We start from the raw sequence: 24,921 nt of genomic DNA, 5'->3' as shown, positions 1-24,921 counted from the left end.
TGCAGATATCATGCATATGAACAGTCTCACAATCAAAATCAGCCTTTGAGGCGTGACCTGCATGCAGGAATGTTTGCTGCAGCAGCATCTAAGTGATAAGCTCTTATATAACAAAGAGGTGGATAAAAGAGGGAGTGGGAAGATGGGCAAAGAGAATAAATGTAAACATTGAGCCAAAAGTAGCAAGGCTCTGGCCAAAAAAATAGAAGCTGTACGCAAATGTCTTTACTGAAGGGCATAATTCAAATTCTCTTTTAAGGCTGTTCAGCATTTTTGACATTACTATTAAAAACTCCCCAACTAAATAAAGTTCCTTATTTGTTTCCATCTAACACTTTACACTACTTCCCAACTTTACAGCCCAGAATGTGGATTGTGTCCTGGGCTGCACCCAAAGCACTGTGGGCAGCAGGACCAGGGAGAGGATTTTGTCTCTTTACTCCCCTCTGGTGAGACCCCACCTGCAGTGCTGCATCCAGCTCTTGTCTCCAGAAGACATGGACCTGTTGGAGAGAGCCCAGAGGAGGGCCACAAAGATAATTAGAGGCATGGAGCACTTCTGTGAGGAAAGGCTGAGAGAATTGGGACTGTGCAGCCTGGAAAAGAGAAGGCTTCAGAATGACATGACTCTGGCTTTCCAGTACCCGAAGGGAGCCTACAAGAAAGATGGAGGGGGATTATTTACAAGACCGTGTAGTGACAGGACAAGGGGGAATGGATTCAAACTGACAGCATTTTTAGATATTAAGAAGAAATTCTTTACTCACTGCCACTGAAGGCAGTGAGTCACTGGAATGGGTTGCCCAATGAAATTGTGGATGCCTCATCCTTGGAAGTGTTTATGGCCAGGTTGGATGGGGTTCTGAGCAACCTGGTCTAGTGGGAGGTGTTGAAACTAGATCTTTAAGATTCCTTCCATCCCAAGTGATTCTACAGTTCCATTATTCAGTGATTCTTTGTTGTGTGAAGCATCTCAAGAGCACAACAAAATCTTTGTTAAAAGCCTACCACCTCAGAACCACATTTGCTGTGCACTTCTCTCCATTATTATGATACTTTAGTAGATGCATTCAATAGGATGAAAAAGGCAAAGCTTCACCCGTAATAGTTTCAACACCACTGCAACTGGGTTATAGAAATATTTTTCCTTGTTTGAAGACAAACATGACTGAAAGGCACAGTAAAATTCAATCCTAAGTTTTGTCTCTTAGCAGCAGAATTACATGTAGGAAGCATCTTTAGATTTTTAATGCATTGTGACACACAAATGCATTAAAAATCTAAAATTCTCTTTCTGCTGTTATAAAATTGTTTGCAGAGTATGATTTTGTTTGGAGCTAGTGTACCTGATTCTGCAGAAACAACCCTGTGTCTCAGTTTAGGAAAACTAATGGGTTTGTTCTGTATCAGTACAGTTCAGTTTCACATGTGCTGCAGCTCTACTGGATTTTTATTTTGTGTATGTTTCTCTGAGTTAAAATCTTCTTATCAAATGCTGAGAGATAACACACATTTCTTCCTGTTATAAAATAAAGACACAAACATCAATCATCTAAAATCAGTGACACTCACCCAGAAATAAATACAAATATGTCCTGTAACATTTCACTGCTATTATCTGTTGAGAGGTACTGTTGCCCTTTCTATTGAGGGTACCGGAACATGGCTGCCCTCAGAGGAATGTAAACTTGGCATTAACCCTGGCAGATTCCCACTCCCTGCTCACTCTCATTTAACATTAACTCACTCCTATACTGTTATCAGAAGGTAAAGGTCATAGCTTTATTTACACAATACAGCACTATACAAACGGTCATTAAACAAGAAAATCTTGCACCAAATAAACACCAAGCAAAAAAACAATGCTGACCTCGCTACCAAGAACTCCCCCTGGAAGTACCTTGTCATTCCCCAAATAAGGGCAATGGTGCTGGTCTATCCTTCTAAATATTAACTGCCCGGCACTGCTCCCCCACAGACCCAACTCCCACGCATCAGCCAACTAAGGACCTTTTTATGTTCCAAACCCAGGAGAAATTTAAAAAGCATTCTACTGTTGGCAAGACCATGTGGCTCATATCCTATTCCCACAGCCTTTACTCATCCTTCCACAGCTGGAAACCTTGTCAAAGGCTCTCCTATATGACAGAGCCCTTAGCACAATACATAAGCTGGGCAGATGGCAGGGTGGACTCCCTCGGTCCGAATGCCAGAAGCCTGGGAACCAATGCTCCTTCCTGCTTCCCATCTCCCTCAGCTCCGCTCCTCTCCACCCCAGCCCACTGCCTTTTCCTGCGGGGAAGACATCCTGCTTATTTATGCATTTCATGACTGTTGATCTGCCTAGATCCAGCAAGAAAAAGTGCAAAGAGGGCAGGAGGCCACTGACTAAAATCCCGTTGGAGCTCATGCTCAGTTTTAGAAACTAGAGCAGGCAGAGCAGAGACAGTGTGGATGTAGTCCAGGGCTCAAAGCCGGCCAGGAGCCCTGGTCAGGTGGCGTGGCTTGGGCAGCAGTCCCTGGAGACACTGGGACTCCACACCAACCTGCACAATTCACTCCTCACTTCCTATTTTTACTGAAGGCGATGGAAATAGTTTTTTGCTCACTCGGGCTAGTAGCAAACTGTGACTTCTCTGTAGCCGACTGCTGCAACAGGCAGCTTATGTGGAGAGGACCATGTGTTCAGTATATTCCTATGCTTAGGTGTGAATATGCCACGTGAGGGTACAAGGTCTTGCCCTCTTCCATGGACCACAGCTAAAGCACCAATTTAACTTTTAACTATCCAGATTTGTAATAAGATGATCTTTACATACTTAAATCAAAATGCTCCACATCTAGTTTTGCTTAAAAAAATAGGGGGGAAGGGAATTTTATTTGGCTGCTGCCACTCAGAAATAACATAGTAAGTTAAATTGGGAGAATGATGACTTTTAACATGTTAACCACTGACCATGCAATATTTTCATCAGTGTAAATATAACTCCTCATTACTCTGCCAAGGCTGCACTGAATCACACAACCACCAATGAAGTCACACTTTATAAATAAATATTCCTATTTCACATAAAAACACACTAATGAAAGTGCTTTTAATTTTAGTTAGTTCTTCTTTCTGAAACACTGGTGTGTGCTGCCCTGATAAAGAGGAATACTGGGAAAGCTGATTATCCGGGGAAAAAATTCAGTTAGTGTTCAAACAAGTTCCTAGGGTAGATGCGTGCGGAAAAAGCCCGGAGGTACTCAAGGATTGGCATCAGCATATTTACATCCACATTTACCTCAATTCAGTGTTAATAAATCCTTCATCATGACCAACACATTAATTACAGAGTGTAGAGAGCCTTAGAAAGCTCCAGCAAGTTACAGGCTGGATTATTACTTCATATTGCTGAGGCACATAATAACCCATAGTTATGAATAAGGACTCCATCGTGGCCATGTGCTGCATGATGTGAAGGCAGCATCTCACAGATCTTACACTTGAAAGCAAAAAATTTGCTCCTACGTTAGTCAACTCAAATCAGGTGACACTAATTTCCCAGTTAAGGTACTTTTCATCTTTTCAGGTGAACTGAAATTGTATACATTAATTTTTTTTTCTCTTTTATGCTCCAGAGAGAGCACTTGAATGATTCTGGAGGATAACAGAGACCAAGCAACACACAGCTACTGAAACAATGCTTACAGCCTAAATCATGTATGAACTAGGGACACTGTCATTTCTGTTCCTGAAGAGGTACCCTGTTCTAGTGCTGGCCTTCCTGCCTGGGGGGACAACAGTTCTTTGTAGGTATTTCAGGACACAGCAGGTCACTCGTGTCACCTCACTTGAACTCCCACACTGAGAGCAGCCAGCCAGCCAGATACTCCTGACCTCAGCCCAACATCTCCAGTGAAACAAGAATATGCCACATTTACATAAATCTGCAGAAAGAGCACAGGAATGTTGAAATTCACTACAAGAGGGGAGCACAGAACTCACAGTTAATTAACACACACAGTTTGTTGCACTTTCCCTACATGAGAATATATACTAATACATTTTATATAAACATAATATATATTCATACATTATGAAAACTGACTTAAAATACAACATACTCCAGGGGCAGGTGACACTGAACATAGTCCACACAACCTTTCATCACCAAGTTCAAACTCCAGTCCAGCTCACAAAAAAAAAAATCAAAATGAGATTCCTAGTCCTTAATTCCCGAAGCTTGGATATATTTTTCCAAAGTGGTGCAATTGCAATTGCATAACACAAACAAGGACAAGTGCCAGAAAACAGGATTGAAACCGATTAACTCTACTTGTATTATCAGGCCCCAGTCTGACATGTGCCTGAATAGCTGAATGCCAGATGAGAGGGAAGGTGGCAGGGATGATGTAAATATTTTTATTAGGCTGTTGAAGTGTTTTTGACACAACAGTGACACCAGACCTTTAAAAATGTCACCCTAAAAATTATCCTGAATTTTATCTTTCATGAAACATGCATTCAGTAATGGAATATCTTTATATATAAAAATTGTGAGGTTCATCTTTATTTCCAACTTAAACTCAATAAGCATAAGGAGGATAAACATAAGGAAGATATATGGAATTCCAGTGAGCACACCGGTAATTGGACAAGTCTGGGAACAACTGTTGGGCTAGCTGCAAAGATGTGAACTCAGAGAATAATTTCTATTGCTAAACAGGGAACTGGCTTTCTCTTTGAACTTCAGGGGAAATGAGGATAAACCAGTTATTATAAAAGATGATCATTTAGTATCATCATAGCACTTTCTAAAAACCTAACCAACAAGCCAAAGCATGAGCTAAAGCTAGTTATTTACTTCCAAAAATATAACTTTGTTTAGCTCCAAACAAATACTTCCACATACAAGACTGAAAAAAGATCAGAAGGTATAGCAGCTATTTTGAAACCTACATTTCCATCAAACATCTTATTTTATTTATATATTCCCCACTTTCCTTGAAGTAGTGCCCACACAAGCAACATTTCCTATTTTGGAGAATAACCATTAATTTCACACCACAATGTTTTTTCTGGAAATATAATTACACAGAAGACAAGTATTCTTTATTAAAATATCTGAAGGCATGTCAGGTAGTTATGACTGGTAGTTATTCAGGAACAAAGTTTGTTTTATTTTCTTTTTTTTTTCTTTCCATTCTCTTTCCTTGTTTGCCAGCTATAAGAGCTTAGGAGATGTAAAGGACTGACTTGATCCCAATGCATTTTTAACATTGTAGTAAATAATGCAGTCAGGCTTGGAATAATTAGGCTGAAACTGCTCTGTGCAAGACAACTATTCTTATGCCTGCTTGACATGAATGAATGCATTCTCCCAAGGCCTGGCACATTGTGAATGAATTCTGACATTTTCTTATCATTAATTAATTTAAAATAATTTCTTCCTTCTACTTGTATTTTACAGCATAACTGGGATATTAATTTTAAAAATATTTGAGCTCCTAGTATCTCACAGTTAAGAAAATTAATTATGCTTACAGACATACCCGTGTCAAGATCCAAAAGCCTGTGTCAAAACTAAATACAACTGAATCTGTTCCTAATTTCTTCCTGTTGCTTTCAATAGTTTATGGTTTCATCCTACAACTCATGTTCTCATGTGAATTCCGATCACACAGCCATTTACAAGTTTAGTGTCATACTCCAGCACACATGTCAGACATGTCAGCATAGTGTCTGAATCAAAAGTTGTGAGCACACTGTGAAGTTTAAATTATGAAACATTGTCTCAGAATGACATTTCTCCTGTGATGGAAGCATTCTGCTCATGAAGTTATAGAAAGAACACATGCATATGAAGAGATTCACTGCATCCAGGCAGGAGCCAACACTCAGCAGAAGCTACATGCAGGACAAGGGAAAAGAGGTAGGAAAGAAGAGTAGAGAGAGGAGGATTTGTGTTAAGGGCTGGGAGCAGTGAAGGATGGGGGCCTGAATGAATGCACATTCATATAAAGCAGAGAGATGTAATTTTATACTAATTCTTTCCTGCTGGCTCACAGAAGTCATTAAAATGACTGCTAATTACAAGGTGTCTACCTCCAAGTTTCCAGGAGGAGCAAATTATCTCAAGTATTTAATGGAGACAAATCCTCAAAATCCTTCACTTTTCAAAGTGCCAAGCTTGTCTGTTTCCCTTATGACAGATACTAAGAAATTCTGAAGTTGCCACATTCTATTATGTGAATGTACAAATACCTAGCTTTGGAAATAAATGCAATGAATAGGAAATATGATATGGGCAGGAAAGGTAAGAAATGTGTTGGATCTTCAGCACTTGAAAACAAACCCATGTGAAGTGTCAGGCCCAAAAGTACAACCCAGTATGCAAACATCATACCAGCGTTAATAAAAGATGGAGATTATGAGCTGCAGCTAGCAGAGTTTTATAAAGAAAACTAGATTTTTGATGAAAAGAGCACTTTCAAAGAGATTTACTTTCCTCAGAAGCTGTGATATTCTGCTATTTGCTATGTCTCTGGAAAGGAGACGCCTTTGAGAAATTTGCCTATTAATCACTTTGTATGGGGCAAAGCCAAGTGCTTCTAATGGAACTTACCACTCAACCCTGGTTACTAAAAACTTAATACTTCCTTCTCAATTTCTAGTACTCTCAAGACCTGTCTTTGTACAAATGTGACAAATTCCATATCCTTATATTAATGATTCGGCTCACAAAATCTCTGACTGCCTGTCTCTGAGATGACTACCTCAAATCAAAACTGATAACCTGAAAGAGGGTAGGAATATCAAGGGAAAAAATGGAGCTCAGTTAGATCTGAAAAACTCAAAGTTTTTACTAGACAAGACAGATTTATATTACAAAACCTGTTAAGCATGTTGCTTCTGAAAGCCCAAATTTATCTCAAGTAATAACAGGCTGCTAAAAACAAATAAAAACAGAAAGGAAGTGTGAAATGACAAGATAAAGGATTTAATAAACACACTAACATCAGGGTGAAATTTTTCAAAGCAAATCCTCAGTTTTAATAATAAAGTCTATCCCTAAATGCATTCTTCATCCCAGCACAACAATATGCACTTTCTCTGTGTGTGTATGTGCATGGTTGTTGAAGATTAGAGACTGGGGCCAGTGAGGGAGGTTCAAATAGATGCAGGGCACTTGAAAGCAAATCAGAACTGTCTCCAAAGGGCCACTTCCTGCTGGTGAGTAAGCCCTCACCCAAACAGCCCAGAGGAAGGGGCATAAGCAAAGCACAGCAAAGGACCATCTCGATCGTATCGGACTGGAGACAACTAAGACAAACAAACTCAGGAAGTGGCAGGGGGTTAGAAACCCAGAGGAAATCTATGGCACAGGGAGGAAAGTGCAGAGATTGCGCCGATCTGCAGAGAGGTCACCTCTGGGTCTCACTGTGCCAAGCTTTTTCAAACCCACTTTATTTGGACTAGAACACAAAACTGGCACACACAGCTGGCGACTGCTGCAGAGGCTATTCAAATGTTAACATTCTCAATGATAAACAGCCAAAAAAAAGTTCTGTGTAAGCAAATTGGAACAAACCACTAATCCAAAATTGGTTGCTAAGAGATGGAGGATTTCTGCCAAAACCATCCTGAAGCCCCAAGAATACTTTATTTTTGATCAAAAAAAGTACCTGTAGATGACTCCATGTTGGTGAAGAAACATGAGAGCTGATGTGACCTCTGCAGCATAAAAGCGGGATCGAGGTTCGTCAAATTTGCGTGAGCGTTGGATTTGAAACATTAGGTCTCCTCCATTTACATACTCCATGACGAAAAAGAGGCGGTCCTGAAATTAATTAAACAGTGCTATTTAGCTAATTTCTTTTAGTGACATAAAGGACTGCTCGAAGCCACACTTTAAATGACTGGAGCATTTACATAAAGAAATAAAAGCAACTAATGCTATGATTCTGAAAAAGGAAAAAGCTGGCAACCAAAACCCACCAAACCTAGAGAAAATAAGGTGAGTCTCAAAGTGAGAAATTAGAAAAGGCAATCAAAATACTGTATTAAACAGAACACATACACATCTACACACCAACAAATACATATGGAATTATAATCAAGTTCATATAATAACAGAGATACTTAAGTGATGTTATTTCTTTTATAATTAAGCCATGAAAATCATAGTTTTAGAAAATTTAGCCAGAATAACTCATTAAAAGATATGTCAATTTTGTCAACTATTGAGAGGCTGTGAGACAAATTTCAGTCTTCTTTCTGCACTTCTTTCTTACCAGTTACTTTGTCTGCAAAGCATCTTCCCCAAATAATGAAAAAATTATTTAGAACTGTTAAGCTACAGAAACCAGTGCTGCCAATCTCAAACACTTATATATGGTTTTTTCAATTGCCTCAAACCCTCATAATGAAATAGGATTGCATTATTAAAGTACGTATCAGGTTCTTTCTATATTATTCTAATGCTTATCACTTCCCTGTTCAAGCCTTCAAACCTATTTCCATGATGGAGGATTAGAAATGAATGTTCCTTGAGAATAGCAACTGAGATTCTCAAGCAGTCACACCATTAACCCAAAAGTTCAGCACATGTTGAAACAGTCAGAACTGAAAATATCAGCAAAATAAACATGTGTTTGGCATCTTGAACCATTTATTATCTAAACTGGCAATGCATGTGAAGGCATAAGGAAAGAAATGGCACACATATACTTGACATAATTCAGATCCATTTTTTAAAGTGTTTCTTAAAAGTTTTATATTTTCCCCCAGTCTGTACTAAAACCTCTGAATCTTCAACTTCTTGCCTGTCCACCCTTGGTGAATCCCTACTCCACATTCTTCATTTCCTTACTGCTAATTATCTACAGCTATATGCACACGAGTTTAGTTGGAGGTGGAGGTAATCCTGATGTGACACGGCACAGACATTTCTTTCCCTGGCCACATGATTCACAGGTGTGTGAGCAAGGGACTTCACCCCTGGGCAGCTCTGATGTCACGCTGCAGTTTGGCTCTAGCTCGTAGTCTCTCGTGCGCTGGGTTGAGGAATAAGAGACAAGATGGGACATTGCTTTGGACAAGGAAAAACAACGTAGGATTGAGGTTAATTAACCTCCCCCAAGTGAATCCAAGCCTGAAGATTACATAGTTTATGTATATGAATCCAGAATTTCATAAATGTTTGTCATTTGTCTTTAATCATCTACTCTACAACTCATAGTCAGAGCACAGCACTTAAAAATACCCTTGAACTTCAGCATGTGCATTAATGCTGCTCATTAAGTGCCTAAATGTTATACTTATCAGGGATGCTTCCTGGAGGAGGCTAGAAATGTTTGTCTGACTTTTTGCTGATTACAGAAAGAGGATGCAGAAAAAAAACTTTGTGCCTTTCCTCCTGTATCTTGGGAACACAGAATCTGCCGGACTGGATGAAATTTGGAAAGCCAGGTGAACTGGCATTCTCGGTAAAACATTGCTAATGACTTTGGTACATTTTCCAACATTTTCCTTATCATTTCCTAGGAAGGAAAACATCCTGAAGAACAGCATCACAGCTTCTGGCTGCATCATACACTCAAAAGAGCATGGATTCAAAGCCAGGCCTGTGCTCTTTCTGTAATGCTCAGTACTGTTGGTATGTTCAAAATCATAGTGCAGACCTTCTGACATTAGTCTAGGGTTTAACTACCACCCTCTCTGCGTCTTTAAGCAATATTACTTGTGGTAAACTTACCGGGAACTTAATGGCTCTTGTGCTGTCCATCTGATTTATCTTTGAACCAGTAAGAATTATGGCCTTGCTTTTAAAAGAAAACCTGGTAGTTCTCAGATGGTGTTAGGATTTCAGAAGCTAGAGCTTAAGGATACCACCAATACATCAGGTCTGTGATGAAGTCAGTCAAAAGCAGAGCTGCGCTGCTACTGGAACATAAGGTAAGAGGATGCAACATCCCTAAGAAGAAGATGTGGGCATTGCCCTTTGTTAGGCTTCTCACTGCTGCACCACAGAATGAGTATCTCTGAAGAGCATTTTCAAGTGTCCCTTTGCAGGTCTTTCCCTAGGATTATCTCACATGGATACAGTTCAGTGTTTCAAGCACAAAACCTATCGGACTGCAGGCTGAGGAGAGCACAGCTAACGCTTACCTAAAGTAACTTCTCCTAACACTTGTTGAAATTGAACTTTCTTACACTGCTATTTTAACTTTTCCAAAGTCAGCAGTCTGGATTTGAGTGGGATCAACAAGGAAAACAAAGCTGCAACTCCCATTTTACTGAGCAGCCATACTCATTCCCAACATTGCTACCATTTTGCTGCCTCTACCACAGGTAGAAAAAAACCAATACTGATGCAAAGTGAAGGTGCTGTGCCTTTTACAGCTGTGACTCCCAAATGGTGACCCTCAACTTGTCACTGAGCTGGGAGCTGCTGCTCCCAGCAGTGATAACACCAGAAAAAAGACTGATTTACACAATTGTATAGATGAAGGCCACTTCCTAACATGTCAGGATAGACTGTTTTTTCTTCATATTAAATATGTGCTTGATCCAAATGCTTTTTCTGACATTCACTAAATGCCTAATTGCTGACTATTAATGTCAGAAATTGTGTTTAGTTAAAGCTGCAAGTTCTTTTATTGTAGTCCAGTCTTTTTTAGGTCACTAACAGTTAAGCTAACTGAAAATTTACCTGGACTTTTTATCAGAGTGTCTTGTCACCAGACAGTCTGAACAAAAGGTTTAGCAGAATTATCTGAGCTGGACACGGATATCTATCAATTGTATCTCTCTCTTTCAGATCTTCTTTTTTGTGCACATCCTATTCTTATTTGAAAGCGTATTTCTGACATATTCTGCAGCTTACTTCACAATCTCAGCAAAAGTGTACCTACTAAAAGCACATTTAACAGCTCAGTAATTGAATTTGTTCTGCTATTGAATTTTTCTGCTACAAATCTATATTTCAAGTCACTTTCCCAGCTTTCCTCAGTAAACATTTCAGTTTCCTACTGAGAATTCACAGAAAAAAAGAAGGTTTGAAAGTTCTGTTTTCTGTTTACAGTGAGTCTGAGAAAGTCCACTGTAGCACAGAGTAAACAGTAAGATGCACAACATGCACAAGCACAGCAGATCAGAATTTCAACATTAGAAGGTATCATCTTTTTTTTATGAAATATATTCAGTCCCTATGGAAACTACTTTCTTCAAGGCACTCTCTGGTCTTTCTTATTCGTCAGGACAATGATGTGATCAGCTGAGACTCATATTTACTTGAAAAGAAGATGCAAGAGAAGAGAGAATATTTTATGAATAGGAGCTGAGATTGACAAGTCCATTTTTTTAATGTCCACAACCTCAACAAAAACAGCCATACTCTTTTGATTTTTGCACTCGAACTTTTTTCCATATCTTTCATCAAAGGTTAATGGTCAAAATACAGGTTCCCAACCATCTGACTCATGCCTTTCTGTCATAATGCAAGCACACACAGAGTGACCCAATGGGACCTCTGAGTTCAATGCAGAGAGGGTGAAATCCTCCCACTAGTAGTGAAATAACTGTATTATTCCTGATCATTTGTATCTTGCTACATGTACCACCAGGAGTTATTCAAACACTAAAGTATGAGAATATAAAGAGAACACCCTTAAGAATTCTGCATAAAGGGACAATGCAGCGCTTACTCAGTTAAAATGTGATACAAGGTACGACTTTATTATCAATTGTGTTCCAAGAGAAAATGGAATGGGTCTGATTTGGACTGCATTATTTTTGAACTTTGTTTTCATAACATTTGGGAAGTATGTTTTGATGAGTAAAATAAATGTAAACCAGACCTGGGAACTCTTTAATTATATAAGCTAAAATAAAAGGAAAATCACAGACATTACAGATTAATCCTCTCTTGGCACCTATAAAGCAAAAAAAAGTACTGCAAAGTAAGCTAATATGTTTTCTGAAGTAAAGTAAACTAATGTGTTTTCTGAAGTAATTTGATTCTTTTTCAGGGTTTATTTTAGCCCTTAATCAAACTGCTTTTCCTTGAATTTCTCAAAAGATATGGTTCAATGAGAATACTTAAAATAACAAATGGAAACAAAAGCAGAGCACAGTGCATGAATAAGATATTTTAAAAGAAAACTGGATGTGAAATAAACAGGCTAGAAGTGAAAAAAAACCCCAAAACTATGTTTAACTTTGTATTTCCACAGTATTTTCTGACTGTAAATGTAACTCTTATACTGGAATGCACAATGGCTACCTTAATATCTGTATGATTCAAGTCTTACCTCTCAACTTTCTTAATTGAGAGTCTCTTGCATGCTTTGTATCATCAAAAATGGACAACAAAAAGCAACCTTTTTTCTAGTCTTTGGCCTTATCAGTAAATGGCAGAGTATGCTTATTAGTTAACCTAGAAATCTTGTTTAATCTCTCTCATTTCACTCCTTTAATTTTGTCCCAATTTAATTTTTCATTTCTTGACATTCAAAATAGCCACTCCCTGCTATACTGCAAATCCTTCTAATACTTCACACTTTTTTGTGATTATTGTCATTCTCTGATTTTTAGTTTTATTTAAATATTTTTTGTTTACATCTGACTATGCATTATGTGCACTCCCTGCCACTTTATATTTGCTCAGGTATAGATGCTATGAGTTTCACTAGAAAGAGGTTCTACCTTTTTTCTTTTGGAATATTGTACATGTTTTAATTTGGGAAAAGGAGGGGAGAATTCCAGAAACATCAACAGCAATAAAATCTAAGGATATAACAGATTCAATCCAGTTCCTCTTTGTGGAGGTGTGATTAATGACCAAGGTCTTCCTACTAGTAAGACCAGATAATCTTGCCAATCAGTTCTGATTTAACAGATGACACTATACAGTCTATTAGTTGTTTGGATGTGGAATAACACCATTGTTAAGGAACAAACTTCTACGTAAACCCTGTATGAAAGGTTAGACATGGAAAGACTTTGATGTATTGTTTACATTAATTATTGTGTAGATCTTAAAAGACTTTTAAAAAATTGTTATCAGTCATTAACCCGTCTGTCCTTTGTTTGTTTTCCAATTAAAATCTCATTAACATTAAATTGCAGTCTAAAGACAATCCATTGATAAGACATAAAACCATGCACAATTATCACTTCAATCTGAAGAATACAAACTTTTTTTTCTCTTTCAAATGAGTCCTAACAGCTGGGGGACCCAATATGCAGTTCAACACAGCCTCATTACTGAAACATTACAAAACAAAAATAAATCATGCAATATGTCTCTCAGTTTCAAAACTGAGATGTGCATCCATGGCACAAGTCTGGGAACAAACATTTCCACTACTGCTTTTTGTTTCCCAGTTCAACTTTTATAATACTTAGAATCATTCAGGAAAGGCAGTGAACATGGACTCATGTCCAAAATTCATAACTGACAAATCTTAGCAGCCTACTCCAACAACCATTTTCCCTTTCATTTATGTTTTCATACAATGGGCTCTGAATGAATCCTTTCTGATTTTCACTAGTTCCCTAAACTAAGTTCTTTGTATGAATACAGATTTTTCTCCCAATTTCAGAAAGTTGCATTTAAATTAGATTGCTTCAGAGGCCCCTGAAAGTATCAAGGAAACTAATATGTGTATCAAATACAGGTAAATGTAAATGTTAAATAGTTCACATTCTACTAGAGTACTGTTACATAAGGGAATATGTTTAGCCATTAAAGTTGTTGCAAAACAAAAGTTAAACACACAACTTTTATTGCTCAAGAAGTCAGGTAAATATATCACCTTGGTATGCTCAGTAAGATGATATTTTATTCATGTCTTGCATGTATGGAATTCTTCTTCAACTAATACAAAACTGTGATTACTTAACTCTATTTAAACAGGATGCTCAAACAGTTTGTTTAAAATTACCTAAAACTACAGCAACTGTCCCACCCCTCCAAACTTAAATAAACATTTCCTGCTTCTGATGGAAGTTGCACAGGCATACTGTACACAAAACTATGTGCAAACCTTCACCACCCAGAGACAAAGACTAACCAGAATGGCAGATTCATTTTCCAAAATCCCAGCATTAGGAGGGGCAAATATAAATCCAAGAGAAAAACCAGGTACAACACTAAAGAAAACAACAAGAAGCTCTCTGGTGTTCTTGTGATTCCTTTTTGAAGTTCACAGTAACAATCTCCAACAGGACACTATGACATGTTATCTGTCTCTGATTTCAGTGTTTATACTCGGGGCTAATTGTGTTGTTTTTCCTGTTTTGTACCAGGGCTTTCAAGGAGTTCCAAAGAAGAAGGGAACAGTTTCTACGAATCCCATATTTCTTGGAATAAATGACCTGTACATAGGAACGGCTATCTTAAATTTCACATGACATGTCTGCATCTTTCACTTAACACAAAATGCACATGTTCAGATTTTGTATTATAGGATTTTTTGTCAGCCAAAATTCCACACTCTAAATTTCTCTCAAGCTGGTGAGGACCTATTACAGTTAGGGCTTGTTGGTCAGTTTTACTCAGCTTTGCCCAGTAATTTCAAATTAATTTTTTTGCCCTTGAAAGAATTGCTTCAAAGGTAAAACATAGACCAGAGAGAATCAGAGAAGCACACAAAACTGGATAAGGAAATCTTGCGAGGTCATCTAGCTTATCCCACTGACAGGCAGGATCAGCTGTACCTAACCTAAGGGGAACTAACCTTTCCAATGCTGCAAGGCAGACTCTGGCTTTTGACAGATCTGAAACTGTGAACCTGAACAGCCCTGCTGAATGGGCTCAATTTGGCCCACAAAGACCTAGAAGCAGGAGCCTGTGCTAATCTGGTCTGCCAGAGGGCAAATGGGTCTGTCTGCATTCCACTGCGGTGGAGTCTCATTTCTGCCACAAGTGCCCTGCTCTCTTCTCAGCCCCCTTGTCACCAGCAAAAGCCAGTACTGAATGATATTCCTTGAACATACTCGGCCTCATAGGTCAAAAAATTGTATCAGTTACTGAAAATAAACTGACCTTCTCTTAAAAATCACCACTGATGGACTCCTTCACCTCCGCTGGCAGGCTGTTTCAGTACTTGCAGAAGATATCACTGGGAGCTCTTTCACTGCTGCAAATCATTTACTCTAACCTTACTCAAAGTATCAATTCCTAATTGTGCTGGAAATTATATAATACCTTTAGAGAAACAATTCTGTGCTTTCCACCTTTGTTTTTTATAAAAATAACTGGTTACTGGTTTTTCTTGGTTTTACAAAACTGATAACAGAATACTTCTATTCTGTTTGTAGAGACCTCAGACATTATGTTAATTGAGAGCCTATGGGAGAAAAAACACTTCTAAAGCCTAGAGAATAGTTTCAAGAATAGCTGGCCTGTTTTGAGACACTCAAAAATCCCTCTGTACCCTATCATAGCACACCATGTGAAAGGCCAGAGAAAGCTACAAATCAAATGCAATTAGTTTTCAAACAGTGCTTCCAGAACCTGTGTGGAGATTCTCAAGTCCTTTACAGTGTATTACTGCAAAGAGCTGCCCTGCAGCATTTACTCAGTTATAATGTGAGCTGCTGGAAAGGAGTTGTTCAGCAAGATGTTTGTCCGAGATCTCTCTATGCCATAAAGCAGTCCTGCTATGTTCACTTTTGTCATGGGAGATTTATGCTGTCTCCTTATGGAATATCCATGGATACTGGAACAAAATGGGGTTCTTAACATGTTTTTCATGCCCATAACACATCCCATAGACTATTCAACAAGGGCAACGTGGCTAGTGTTAAGTATCTTGAGAAAAATTGGTTGACTTGGGTGAGCGACTTACTGTGTGCAAGAACCATGGAAGTAATGAGTTAATGATTCAAAGTGGAAAATATCACCCAGGACCTCACCTATTCTTTGCAAAATGTTCAGAGACCATTAAATTTTACCAAGACCAGCACTTAAGAAGAAAGTTTTATTTATGGCAGTTCCAAAGACATATCCAGCAACACTCTAAAACTGTCCAAAGTGAAGAGAAGCCAGCCTGTCCTGAATTCATTTGAGAGTGAAAAAATGTGCTCTTTGTTTATGACCTCAGCACTAATACTTCCAGGAACGTTTAGTTGAATGTTTCAAATATTGAAAGTCTCTAATCCTACACTACTGTGGCAAGCAAAATTCACTGACATTGGCATCACTTTTGAAATGTGCAGGTCTTCAACTGTACCATAAATACTGGAATATGAGAAAGCATGGTTACGAAAAAAAAATCTAGAATCTGCAATAAGCAGTCATATCTAGCTCAGAATCACAGATGAACATTAGACCCCTCACACAGACCTTTCTCCTCTGCAATTCATAAACATCTGATCTTGAATACAGCCTTCCTAACATTTTCTCCAGATAAATTTTGTCATATTACTATCTGGACCAAATTTACTATGCATTGGAATAGCTGGTGTATCAGGCTCATGCTAGGTCTAATAAAAGAAAAAATTCCAAAATTTAATTAATCCCGTTTTCTAAAAAAAGATGAAATTTATAGTAATTCAATGTTGCACAGAAACAGCAGGTGGAGAGTGATCTGCCTGCTTTCCTCCATAGAGCTCCCATTTTACTCACTGAGAATATGACATAAAATTCTAACTCGGAGTTGCTCAAATAGACAAAATTTCACATTAAGACCCTAAAATGTGAGAGCAAAAATGTTCATTTTTTTACTTCATCCTTTAAATTAAGAATTCCAGTTTTGGTTTTTGTTCTTGGTCACTGAAGGATATTATACTTTCTCCTCAGGTGAATGTTTTCTATGTGACACCTGTAACACAATATCTCATTTTCTGACACAGTATCTACAGAGCTCAGTGGTGAGACTCTCTTCAGTTCAATAGGGTTGAGATCAGGAAGACATTTTTAATACTGTAATACGTGGAATTTATTAGACAAGGGCATGTAATGAAAATGCTGAACAAATGATGTCTATTTGCATTTCATCAGTTCAATCCTGAACCCTCTAACCTAAGAGATGAAGAAAAAGACTTTTGAATTTGGAAAGATCTTCAACCCCAAATTATCCTGGATGGATACGTGTTGTGGTGTCACTGGATTTTTCTGGGAGCTGGGGACAACCTTTCAGTGTGCGCCCAGCTGCAGTTGGGGGCACACTGAAAGGTTTGGTTGGTAGCTGTGAGCTCCATGGTGAGCTCAGGGAAGGGCACTCCCTGGGTACCAACCCTGCTCCCTGCCTGCCTCTGAAAACCCAAGCCAGCTTCATGAGCAAGGACCCCAGAAGGGTCCCAGCTGCTGTAATACAGTCCTTGTGCCCTTCCTCTCATATAAGGGAGAAACACAACTGGAATCCTCTGCAGAAATGGCATGTTTTGTAGTTCTAGTCACTTCAAAAGGGGTATCAAGTAGGAAAAGCTTCTCAGGCCATTTCCCTAATACCTTAATTTGATGACAGATAAGCTGTGAAAAGCGCCTTTTATGAAATTCTTTGATCTCATCTTCTTTTGGTGTTGTTTGGAAAAAAGAACTGTTCTGGTGAGATAATTTTAAAGACCTCTCATTTAATGGCCTGATGCATATGGCAGAAAATTATATCAAGCCTGTAAAATGTCATTATGCAGAAAATGTTACAATGTGCAGGCAGCTATTAATATTCCTTTGTTCTGATTCTTATAGGAAAAAATATAAATACTGTCTTAACAAATACAACTAACCATAAGGTTTTTGAAGCCACCTCAGAATTTCTAAGAACAACTTTTAACCTGCTTATATTCCACCAAGGAGCTAAGAGATGTCACACGTCCAAGATGTCTCCTCAACTCCTAGGCTGGCTCTTGTACCTTCCTTGTTTTCGCAGTTCCTGTTTTCTTACACTGTTTGGGCATTTACTTTAGGTCTTTGAGCACACAAGGAAACATCAGATGCTACAGAGCTAACAGGGAACACTTGGGAAGGCGGCCAGTTGGTCCAGCAGCAGTGATATCAGAAGGAAAAGGAACCAGTTAAAGAAGATAATGAAAGTGACAGGACAAAATACTCATCCGGCAACGAGATTCTCTGAAATTACCCAGTATTGGAAAAAAAAAAAAACCCAACCAGAAGTAATCAGCTGAGTGGGCAAGTTCTTGTATCACAGTCATGATACACTGTCAACAGAGCTCTTTGTTTCTAGGAATGCAATCAGCGGACTGAAAGGCAGAGGTTGTGTTCTCAGATTTATGGAACTGCCAGTTGTGATCCTGGAGAGATCTACAATGACTTTAGCAATGAGTTACTTGTATACAAGCTATCAAAAGTTATCTGCTGAGGAATGACTTCTAGTCACGTATATCAGGACCAGGCATACTGAACCAAAATGGACAGACTACAGCAGAAACACATGAGGACATTTGCTATTGAAATTTATCACTTTAAATTTTCAGAATTTGTTAGAAAAGAAAGCATAAATGTATAGGTATTTTCTCTCTCCCCATGCAAGAACAAATTCTTGCCATTGCGCCAGACTGTGAAAGAAGAGTTTTCTTGCAGTACAGAATTTACCAGTGGGAAAATCTGCTCCTTTTCCCAGCTCAGAATTCTACTTGCCCATGAACAGAGTATTGGACAATTCAGAGGGAAAGAAGGCAAAGCAAAGAGGTGCAAAAAGTTATTCAAACTTATGTTACCCTGTAAGTTAACTCACCCAACAGAAGTTTGATATGAACACGAGTGCATTAATTAAGAAAGGAGTAAACAAGAATTCTCCAACAGCTTTCAAACTTCTTTCCCTGTAATGTGGGAATGAGTGCTGGAAAAATCGTGCTGCATCAGGGCCAGCTTCTTTACATACTGCCTAGATCTTCCATTTATGATGCTCTATGTGTTACACACATTTGCCACCAGATATTCTTTACAGTTTTAAAAATGTTATTTCTACCGAAGTAAAAAAAAAAAAGGGGGGGGGATGGTGAAAAGGCTGAATTTCTGTACTGTCTCTATAGAAACTTTTTTCCTGAAAAAGAGTAACCAAATCAAACTAGGAAAACAAAGTGTGAGCATTAAAGACAGGGGTCTTAGCGATTTCACAGTATGCATTTCTTACTTTGATAATTTCACAGTCTGTAATAGTCACTAATAATTAATGTTTCCATCAGAGTGCTCTTTTGCATGTTCCTCATGGCTCTTACCACCAACTCACTCACTTTGCACTAAGGAAAAAAAGGCCATGACTATTAACTGATGCACCTAGAAGAACACCATATTTTGTATTCAGCAATTTTACACAAGTCAGAGCACAACAACACATGCTCTGGTCTTGTCTTAGGACTTGATTTTATAACTTTTGTACATTAGACCATGCCACTGACTCCTACAGACCCTTTGTGAGATTAAGTGTTAAGGAATTGACTTACACTTTTAGAAAGTTTGTGATGGGGGAGGACAGGGAATCCTGTGCTCCTTTCAAAAGAAGATGAATGAAGTCTTTGGCAACATAAAGATATTCAGTACAGAGAAACAGCTCTTCTGTATTATGAGAAGAGTTTCAGCAATGTTCCCACGTTCTTAAAAACGAAGGTCAGCCAGCGACAACAGTTGGTTCTAGCTTGACAACACAGCAAGAAACTTGTATTGCACTGTGACCATCCAGATGGAAAATTTATATGAGATACTGTCATATCAGTTCACAAACTATGCCCTGGATGCCAGAAATAACTAAAAGTCTAAAGTTTATTTGAACATGATGTTCCAAATAGAAAAATTAGTTGCATTTGTACTAACAAAACCTTCCTGAGGATTTAAAGTTCCTTAAAATGAGACATTTGCATTGAGTAACGCTGTCTCTGCTCATACAAAAAAAAATCCAGCAGTTTGTTTTCCTGTTTTTACCAAAGAGACTTCTTTTTGGGAACTTGGCTAAGACAAAACAAAATAATTATGACAGCCAAAATAAAGGTGTTGCTTTTCTCGAGTAAGAGATGTTTCCATTCAGAAATGTCTGATTCCAGATTTTTATTCCGGACCCTTCTTTCTTACAGGTGTTGACTCGTAGCACTCTGACAGGCGCATTATCATGCTGATGTTTATTTGCTCAAACTCAAGGACATATTTTAAAAAAACTCAGCTCAAACATATATTATTACTAATTGTCATAAAATGCCATAACAAGAACAAATAAAAGACAAACTTTCTGCTGATACTACACTTAGTAATACAATAAAAGACAAACTTTCTGCTGATACTACACTTAGTAATACAAACTGAAATCTTCTCTGCACCAGTACTTGGTATATGGCAAGAAGGGATAGAATTAGGATGTACATGGAGAAATAGCCTGGCATAGAGTTGAGGGCACTGAGGGCACAGCCAGACCCCAGTGGCCCTGTCCAGTGTTCCCTGGGGAGGGACATGCCCCTAACACTTCATTCTGGAGCAGCCCAGAGCTACAGGTGTGCACCTCCGGCCCTGGCTCTCAAGTGAGCCCTGGCTCTGTTTCATCCCCCCCACCCTGCTGGGGGCTGTCACTGGACACCCTGACCAGCAGACAGCTCTGCTTGTCACATCTGGAGCCTGCAGCTGGGTCTGCATTAGCTGGTGAGAGCGGCCTGTGCCACACTCAGCCCCTGGTGCTCAGACTAGCTCTTACTCTCACTGACAGCCTGTACCTACTTCCAAAGCTATGAACAAGTTTAAACCAATGGTGATTCAATTTACACACTCAAAAGAAGACAATAATGTTGGCACAATGTGATGCCCAGGAATTTCAGGTAAGAGAAGATTTTCTCTCTGAAGGACAGGTGGTCTCGGCATGACTTAATGACCAGCCAAGCTGCTTTTGGGAAAGACAGCGGAAGGACAGACAGATTGCTGTGTAGATGGCAACTCCCTCTGAGGTTACAGATGAGAACTTTGTCTGGATTGAGTGAGGCTGGTGTCCCCCTAAGTCTCAGTAAAATATTTGTAGCTGTTTTTTAAGAACAGGTCAGCAAGTTTCCCCTGAAGCAAAGAGCAGGGACACACAGAGTAAGGGATGCCACGAGGACATCCCCAACAGTCACTGACCTCTGATTTGGGCAAAGCTTTGCACCTGATGCTTGGATCAGTGTATGAATGGAGGCTTTGGTTAACTGAAAACATCAGTCCTGTAAACACATGCTTGTATGTGGAAATGATTGCACCTTTGGAATATACATTTATTTTATTGATGAGCTCTCCAAATTGAATTAAGTGTGCTAGCTGCTCAACAAATTTCTATCTTCCCTTGGAGGAAAAGTCTTTTGATACACAGCAAACACAAGACTTCAACTTATCTACTGTGTCTATAGTCTTTTTAAATTATCTAGAAAACTGCTTCTTTGATTTGTTCTTTAGCTGGTTAAAGGTTAAAAAGCTTTAAAGAACACAGCATTTATTGCAACATCAAAGATGATTACAGAACAGCCTGGCAGTTTACTTCTCTGCAGAATGCCCATAAAAAAGAAAGATGTGTGCATCAGGAATTTGCAGAATGTGTTGCACTATAAGATAAACTGAAAAAGGAATGTGTATGTGCATGAATGCAGTAAAGTTCCTATTTTGACATTTACTGAAATAGCTTAAGTGGTACCACTTCTTTTGTATATCTAGAAAGAAAGATGTTTTTGAAAAATACTTAAAGAGATGACAGAATGGATCCAAGTCAGAAAAATTTCATTCCAGGTTAAATAGAAGATATAACATGCTTCAAATCACAAGACAGAGAATTTACAAGGTGGAAATATTCAATTTATACTAGACTCTTGCTATTTCTACCATCACAAAATTTTCAACCATCTGGTGCCATTACAAGCAGACAATGGAACAGATGAGAAAAATTAACTTCAGAACCTGTCCATGGTTCATGAAGTTTACAAACATACCCTGCTCAACAATTCCAGTAAACATTAAAGTCCCCTCAAAACTACTTTTTATTTATTAATCTCAAAGAAATGAAATGTAAACTTGTATAATGTTAGATCCAGCTCACTCTAAAGGTAAGTTGGAGTAATGTTTGCAGGACTGCTAGAGTAGCAAGCCCACTGCACAAAGGAGAGTAACAATATGAGTGAGATTAAAATCATCACACAGATGGTGAGATGGATGTGGAACTGCTGTTTATCAAATCCTGCAATATTAGAACTGGGACACTGTTAAGCAGTGAAATGGGTAAAAAAAGTGTTCCTTCATAGGAGTTGGCTGCTGTAGCTGTGGAGGCACACTGTACCAGCTACTCCAAATATGAATTAGAAATATTTATGGACAACAGATATGTAAGCAGATGCTAAAGGGGATAAGGTGGAATAGGCCATTTTAACATCCTTCTACAACTCTGGATGCTGCTGGAGTATGAAGAGAATAGACTGCAGAGAGCAGCACTTACATGTCCCCCCTAAGTAACCTCTTTCATTGCATTGCGTCAGTAGCAACAAAATGGATTAGACTTAATTGGCAGGACACTTTTTATTTTCACAGGTTGCCAAAAAATTACGTGATTTATATATCTATATGAAGACATTCAGAAAACGGAAGTTTTTAAATTATCATGATCCTAGCAAAGGCAGCAATGTACCTGAAGAGTAACCAATTAATAAAACAATTATTTTAATAGAATCTGACAAAGGATTCAAAGTATGATTGCAGCAGCTTGAAAGAAGAATGACAGCCTAAAATATAAGGGTCATGTTTGTTCTGGAAAAAAACCCTGAAGATTACCTTGTTTTGGGCTGTCAGGCTCTGAACATTTTTCATTTAGGAATCATGAACTAATATCAATGTGTGAAAATATTAAAAAGGAAAGAACAAACAGGAGTTGTGTGTAATAAGCCTTCAAACACTGTAAAAGAATTTCAAAGCCTTTCCCTTTCCATCTATCAATGAACTGTGACATCTGCTAATGTGCAACAATTCAGATCAAATGTAAAATATAGTGAAAAAAATTCAACTGATCAAGCACAAGCTTTCATTAAAAGCCTATGCTTTCAAGAATGTAGTGGGATAATAAAAGAAAAAAAACCATCTATTTTAGAATATCATGTTGTGAATAAAACTCATTATTGTTTCAAGCCTCCGATCAGATGGATTTACAGGCTCTGCACCAATTGAAATGACAATTTGAATAGATTCAACTGCACAATGGGACCTAATCATTTTACTGTCTCTTTCCCCTGTACATATTTTCTGATCACACTGGCATACTAGGAATAAAGCCAGGGATGTACACCTAGGTATAGATTGATTTCAATCTGCAGGTTGAAACAAAAAGACACCTCCCCACCCCCCAACTAAAACCAACCAAGAAAAAAAAAAACCACCAGAAAATCCAGTTTACCAAAAAAACCCCAAAATCAAACAAAACCAATTAGTCTTGCAAAGTGGAGGTATTTATGTCAATGGGAATTTTACACACATTCATATAATACATTGAAACATTAGGGTTATAAAAGATTCTCCTCCTAGGAGAATACTTGAAATTGCAAATGACAGGAATATTCTAAAGTAATTTCAAAAAAACCGACCAAAACCAAATCAAACCAAAAATACTCCCACCTTTGTTTCTGAAGTATTTTTAAAAATACATGGATTTTGCTTTGCTAACATGGGATCACCTTTAGCTTCTTATTGTTCAATGGAAAAAAGTTGACACTGACTTACAGAAAATGCTTCCATTCCCATATAAGGTGGGCTTTGTTTTGTTTTTTTTTTCATTCTAACTTGAAAGCCAAACAAAATATATTTCTACATCTGCAGGAATAAAACAACAAAAATTATTTCAGCTGCTGGAATTCAGGAAGTAAAACAAAAATACAATGCCAGAGTAAGAAAGAAAGCTTGGAGTTTTCTGTCTTTTTTTTTTTCTCTCTCTATGTTTATTACCCACTGCTAGAAACAACTATTTCTAGTTATTACTTAGCTAGGAAAAGACCTTCATTATGATTTAACAAGTTATTTTCTGGAATGATTTTGCTTTGCTCGCTTCAAAGTGCTTTCTGGTCCAGTCACTCTGGTCATGCTGTCATGAGTGTGAAGCAAGTTTGGGAGCAAGGGCACAGACAGCACTTAGGGATGTCCATTTTCTGAGGGTATGTGCTGTGCTTTACATGTTGCATTAATGCTGGAATCCTACAGAATAGGAGGAGATTTTAAGAGTATTTCAAGAGCACAGCAGCAGGGAAAGTCTTCCCTGTCTGGCAAGTCCAGTTATAAGATGATATTTGCAGCAAAGTTGCCATCAGAATGGGGATGGTCCCTCCACTCAAAGCAGGAAATTATTCCTTTATTTGAACATCATTTTAAGCATCATTTTTATGTCCTGTCTTCCTCTTACCAAGACAATATTGACAAAACAGCTGCTTTTACTAAACATTTTAAACTTTTAATTCCACAAACTCCACATCCATAAACCATAAATACTGCAAAGTAGCTGGTTTTGACCAAGTGTCAACAACATAATGCTCCACAAGCGACTGAAAGCAGATGCCCTTCTTTTCCAGCCACCAAGCCTTAGTTAAATCCACCCTGCCAGAAAAAGAGTCTAAGTCTAATATCAAAGGTTTCCTCAAGAGCCCTAAAGGCAGTCTGGCAAAAATCACCAAGGGTCCATTCACCACCTGGAGACTGCAGGAGTGTGTTATTCTTCATCCTGCTCCTTCTAAGGCCTCACAGCAGCCTCTTCACAGCAAGCAAAACAGGGATCTCAGACCTCCTCTGGTCTGTTGCAGGAGATTCTACTACAGCATGGAAATAAAACCAAAGCCAGGAAGATGCTCTTTAGGCTTACTGCTACTAAATGATGAAAAAAAAAAAAGAAAAAGAAAAAAGCCACTTAGTTTTAATTATGCAGAAACTAGAGGATATGATGGTTAAACAGAGTGAGACCAGTTGGACCTGGTTTAAATAATCATTTTTGCTTAAACTCTGTGTC

General features: G+C 38.4%; 1 protein-coding gene across 2 annotated transcripts in view; it reads right to left on the bottom strand.

Moving 5' to 3' along the window:
• Positions 1 to 24,921, bottom strand: part of PRKCE (protein kinase C epsilon) — a 285,523-nt gene that overhangs the window by 48,127 nt on the left and 212,475 nt on the right. For both annotated transcript variants that reach the window (XM_005483088.3, XM_005483089.3), the window contains exon 11: positions 7,669 to 7,823. In XM_005483088.3, the coding sequence (XP_005483145.1) occupies positions 7,669 to 7,823 (155 nt within the window). The remainder of the gene's footprint in view (positions 1 to 7,668; positions 7,824 to 24,921) is intronic.

The sequence above is a fragment of the Zonotrichia albicollis genome, chromosome 3 (assembly GCF_047830755.1).
Source record: "Zonotrichia albicollis isolate bZonAlb1 chromosome 3, bZonAlb1.hap1, whole genome shotgun sequence".
Classification (NCBI taxonomy): Eukaryota; Metazoa; Chordata; class Aves; order Passeriformes; family Passerellidae; genus Zonotrichia; species Zonotrichia albicollis.
This window is presented reverse-complemented; position numbering and strand designations above follow the sequence as displayed.